The 5,558-nt window shown below is 40.9% G+C and overlaps 1 protein-coding gene across 2 annotated transcripts in view; it reads right to left on the bottom strand.

Moving 5' to 3' along the window:
• Positions 1 to 3,310: 3,310 nt before the first annotated feature.
• ACSS1 (acyl-CoA synthetase short chain family member 1) overlaps positions 3,311 to 5,558 on the bottom strand; it is a 30,747-nt gene continuing 28,499 nt past the window's right edge. For both annotated transcript variants that reach the window (XM_081854703.1, XM_081854704.1), the window contains one exon: positions 3,311 to 4,514. In XM_081854703.1, the coding sequence (XP_081710829.1) occupies positions 4,338 to 4,514 (177 nt within the window). In that variant the 3' untranslated portion in view covers positions 3,311 to 4,337. The remainder of the gene's footprint in view (positions 4,515 to 5,558) is intronic.

The raw sequence follows: 5,558 nt of genomic DNA, 5'->3' as shown, positions 1-5,558 counted from the left end.
CCGCAGGCCCCTCCTCCTCCTACATACCCGCCCAACGGCTGCCACAGAGCCACGCCTCCTCGTAACGGCCGCCCCGCCGAAGCCCCGCCCACCCGGCTTTGCCCGCCCAACGGCGACCCAACGGCCCCGCCGAAGCCCCACCCCGCCGCCCAGGGTAGACCAATCGGCGGCAGCTAGCTCTGAAGCCACTTCCCCCGTGACCAGAGAGCCTTATGGGCGGCCCTCAGCTTCCACGGAGCCAGCGCCTCGTCGCTCTTCGGGCCATGACTGGCTGAGGCGTTTCAGTGGATCGACTTTCTCTCTCTCTCTGACACACACACGCGCTTGACGCTTCATAATACGCAGCTCCGCCCACACTACGCGTCTGAACGTCGGTAAGCCCGTCCCCGCCCACACACTACCCACCCCGCCCCCTTTCCCAACGCCTGCCCAATCGGTGTCACAGTTGCATGCTTAGGGGGCGGAGTCAAAGGCGTATCTCTTTCCCCGCGAGGAAAATAGAACGTAGAACGTCATTGCATTAGCAACGGGCAGTTGCAATGTGTTTTAACAACAACAACAACAACTTATTTGTACCTCGCCCATCTGGCTGGGTTTCCCCAGCCACTCTGGGCGGCTTCCACAAAGACCAAAAATACACTAAGATGTCACACATTAAAAACTTCCCTGAACAGGGCTGCCTTCAGATGTCTTCTGAATGTCAGGTAGTTGTTTATCTGTTTGACATCTGATGGGAGGGCGTTCCACAGGGCGGGCGCCACTACCGAGAAGGCCCTCTGCCTGGTTCCCTGTAGCTTTGCTTTTGGCAGAGGGAACCGCCAGAAGGCCCTCGGCACTGGACCTCAGTGTTGGGGCAGAACGATGGGGGTGGAGATGCTCCTTCGGGTATACCGGGCCAAGGCCATATTGTCCATATTGGTTTCTTTTTGTTCTTATTATGTATTTTGTTTTTCAGTTTTGTTTTTTTATGTCATGAAACGCCCTGCCTGTGATCTTTGGGTGAAGGTTGGTGTACAAATGTAACAATTAATCATGATGATGATGATGATAATTAATGGGAGGGAATAACCTATGGAGTTTTCTGTACCTGAGCAAGTTGCGTATCAGCCCAAAGAATCAGTAGGTGCATATGCAACATCAGAAATAGAAATATTCACACATCGTCAGGGAAACATTTCAAGCCACCAGGACACTTCCTGAATTACATTTCATCAAATAAATTCAGCTTAGGAGGGTCTGAGTAGAGACAGGTTCTGCACCAATACAGATGTAACTCAGCTTTGTCAAGTTGAGCGCTGCTGCAATTGTAAATGGTATATATTACCAGTGCTTTTTTATGGGGGGATGCAGGGGTATGCATACCCCTGAACATTTTGTGAGTCTAAGTTTTGCCTCATTGAGGGGCAGTATTTCAATATGAGTAGGAAAATTGGAATACCCCTAAGCATTTTTAAAGAAAAAAAGCACTGTATATTACCTTACATATAACATTAGTTGCAAGAGGAATCTTAAGTGCAATTTCTGGCTTAAATGAGTATTCCATTACTTGATGCAGAAGTGAGTAGCTGGGGAGCAAATGCAACCACATAATTCTCCTGAGGAGGCCACACTCCTCATTTGTCCTGGTTCATACTCTCAGGGGTTTTGACTGGCTGGAACACATGCTTGAGTTTTGATCATGACTTTTGCTTATCTGGATGGAGGATAGAGAAGAGTGTGTTTAGAACCCAGCCTACTGTACAAAGGTTTCATTCACACTTTTGACTCTGGACCCACCCACTATTGGCGTGCGGTTGCTGACCAGAAGGAAATGCTGCCTTTAGCTGAAAAGGGCTGCTCATCCCTGACAGAATATTCTAGTACACCTGGGCATCCTAGAAAGGTTTCCAGAGACCAGCACCATCACTGACACCTGGCCTGGGCTTCCAACTGCGGGGCCTATTAAGTGACTAGTTACTGATTCCCATAATTCCCAGGAGCAATATTAGGGCTGCACACTCCAGGGCATTGTGAGAAATTAATATGCTAGCTTTCAGTCACTCTCAGATTGCTACGGCTACTACCAACACAATATATGTCTGAGGGGATCCATATAGAAGGGACAGCCCACCAGCAAACTTTGTGTACCAGGAGATCCCTTAAACCCACTGACCAGACATTTTTCAGCATTTCTTGGATAAGCTTTTATCCTTAGCCTTATTAACTGTAATTGTTTTTAATTAGAACAGCACAATTTGGTTTTAAAACTGGTAAGCCGATTTGAATTTTTAAAATTATATTCAAATTTATTAATTGCATTTTTAATTAAACAAATGCATAATAGGTTTCAATTTCACACAGAAGCTGCTGTTTTAATACAGAATATTTGTATGTAAAGCATATATTCTGCAAAAATAGAGATGCTATCATTCATCTTGGTCTGTGGTGGGAGTGCGGGCTGCTCTTATCATGTCCCAAGTTTTGAGGGAGTGAAGCCATGTTCAGGTGTTTGAAGAACATATGAGGGGACTATATAGACCTTCTGTAAGAAAGTGTACATTAGACTGACACAGTGGATATTTTTATAGATTACGAGCAGACTAGAAATCAGCAAATATTTGTTTAATCAAGGGAGATTTCAATTCCCTTAAGATATGCTGCCTAGTGGCCATTAGATGGCACCAATTTTCTGTGTTGGTAGGATAAACTACTAGAAGTAAGCCTTTCAACAGTTCCTTTTGGCTCCAAAAAGTAACATTGAATACTTTATGCTACCTAACAAAAGGCAGAGATCGTAGAGAAGATTGCCTAGCATGCTTAAAAGCAAATGAAAAGAAGTCTCTTCCTGTTTGAGGTTTTGAACAAGAATTCTTCCAGTTCAAAAGCTGCAACCATAGCTGCTCTTTGCAAAGACATACAGATCTGTATCCTAAATACTTCAACCCCCTCATAAATGTTCCTGCCCTTTGGAATATAGGCAAAGTCCAGTTAATATACTAACTCAGCCATTTTAATATTTGTATTACTTAGCTGCAGCCCTTTGAATCCTAATATGGTTTTGATACAATATGCCGTTTTATGCCTTTTTATAAACCTTGCATAAAGTATCAACAATAACTGGCTATAAAAACTATATCAGATTTTTTCACATACAGACTGTTAACAAGGATCTTTAATGAAGATTTTCAGAAATATGCTATTCCATTTTCTGTTTGTTAAAAGCAACAGTTTGCAGGGCTTTTTGTCACTCGGGTCAAAGATCCAGTTTGGCACCCTCCACACCCCCTCCCCGATACGTGTTTGCATACATACAAACAAACAAACAAACACACAAACCTCAACAAATTTATTTGTAAAAGGCATAAAGAGTAGGCAATATATTATTTGAATACAAAGGAATCCTAAGAGGTGTTATGACTGTATCATCAAAGGAAAAATGAGCATCCCTTCCGGTAAAAGCAAATTGTGTCAAAAATAGAACTTCCATGTTCATCAAGTGTCTATCCGAGGTCAGGATTTTTTGAATTGGATTTATTTGGTCACAGGATCAATAAAATACTGCATTTCCATAATATCAGCCCAAACCCTCTGGTTTTCTTTTAAAACATTTTTCCCCCTTTGAGGCTTTTTGTCTCCCACCCTTCTTCTTGGTTCTGTGCAAACACTTTCAGTGAGTTCAGATGTGTAAATTTACTGCCGGATAAGCTTCAACAAGATTCCTTTCAATTTTATTTTATTTTATTGCTAATTTTAGGAAATGATAGTTTTGTAGTCATTTTAAGTTCCATGTAAGGTGAAGAAATGCTTTTTTTCTCTACATATTTTTCATCAAGCCATATAAACATATATTATATATCCTTATTAAAAATTTATCTTTCAGTTATTCCTAATTAAAATATGCTTTCACAAAATATGAAAAATAATTTATTCTACTTAAATAATGTCCCTCTGCTGTTAATGAATGCAGTAACCAGAAAGATATCATGGGTCACTCAGAAGAGAGCATTTCCCCCAAGAGTAAGTTCAAAGAGTGATTAATATTTCCAAGGCACTGGTTTTAAGGTTGAATTAATGCTTTCTACTTTAGAGTTCCCACTCTGTGTGGTTTTAATAAAGTATTTAAAAAATATAGGCAGGATATCCAAAATATCAGGATCTAACCTACATGCTGCATAGTTTCAAAGAAAGGCAAAGTGCAGTGAAATACACACGAAGGGTATTGTAATATATGTATTTTTCAGAAGGAGAATCTTCTGAGCCTCACATGATTAAGCAGAATTCCATGAAAACTTGTGCGTATTTGATGGTTCCTTTCATTTCTCGGGGTTTCTAATGGAACATATCCCCACAGCTTCTCATTACAAAGTAGGATGCTTAATTTTGTACTTCTCATATGCATCAAGTATTTCTTCAATGACACTGGAGTCATCCAGTGTGGTGATATCTCCCATATCGCTGACATTGCCTGTCACTATTTTCCGTAGCAACCTTCTCATTATTTTCCCTGAGCGAGTTTTAGGAAGGCGCTTCACTACCTGTTTGAGAAGGGGAAGAATTGTGTTATTGTGAGAGTGAACCACTATGACAATAATATGTTAAATTAAGCCAGACACATACAGCCTTCAGCCTCTGTCCTGGTTCTGACATAAGAGAAAACCATGGTTCCCCCATTACAAGAACTGCAAATGGAAAAAAGTTTAAGTATTCTTTTGCAATTTGGAACAAACTGTGGTTTCCTACCATGTCCAAAAATGGCAAAACTGGTTTGTTCAAGAAAGTTACTTGGAAGACACCACAATCTGAAACTGTGTTTTGATCCAAGTGTGTTTTAAGTATGGCTTGAAGATGCGACAGCTTTCCTGAATTTGGACATAACAAGAAACCAAGCAGCAAAAGGAAACTTTAAACTTCCTACCCTTCAATGTGTAGAAGAAAGTAACAGGTCTGCTTAAGCCTAAGCCTGACGGCACATTCTTATAATAGGTTACCCTTTGCATCTGGACAGTGCCATTGTGATCTTTTAGCCATGTTCATGAAGTGGTAAATGTAAACATATGCAAAAAGACACCTCTGATACTACCTTTAAAAGAAAAGTGGTATATGTACAGAGGACAAAGAATAACAATGGCACAAGTCAAGCAATAGGAACTTAGGCTTGGAAAAACAACAAGCGTCTAGTAATATGAAGCCAGAGTTTAGTACAAGGCTTAGTAATGCCATTTTATAAAAGGGCTATAAGGGAATTAATCATGAAGTAAGTTTTGTGTAAAGCGGTAGCACTACAACAGAGGACAATATATTTTGGAAGTAAAAGAAAGTCACCCCCCAGTTCAAGGGTTATCAGACTAATACAGTGTTTGCTAAATCAAGAAAAATCTGTCTGGCCATTACTAAACGAAGGCAACTGCATTTAAAGAAACATGACTGGAGTTATTCCTCTTTAAGTTATGGATTCCCAAGATGAAAAAAGCCTATGAAAAATGTCGATCAATTATACTGCCCAAGCACTTCTAGTCAATAATGGAAAACCTGCCCCCATAAACAGCTGTCCCCATTTCACCATTAAAGAAGGAAGTGGG

Source organism: Podarcis erhardii (genome assembly GCF_964252035.2).
Source record: "Podarcis erhardii genome assembly, chromosome: 3".
NCBI classification, from domain to species: Eukaryota; Metazoa; Chordata; class Lepidosauria; order Squamata; family Lacertidae; genus Podarcis; species Podarcis erhardii.
This window is presented reverse-complemented; position numbering and strand designations above follow the sequence as displayed.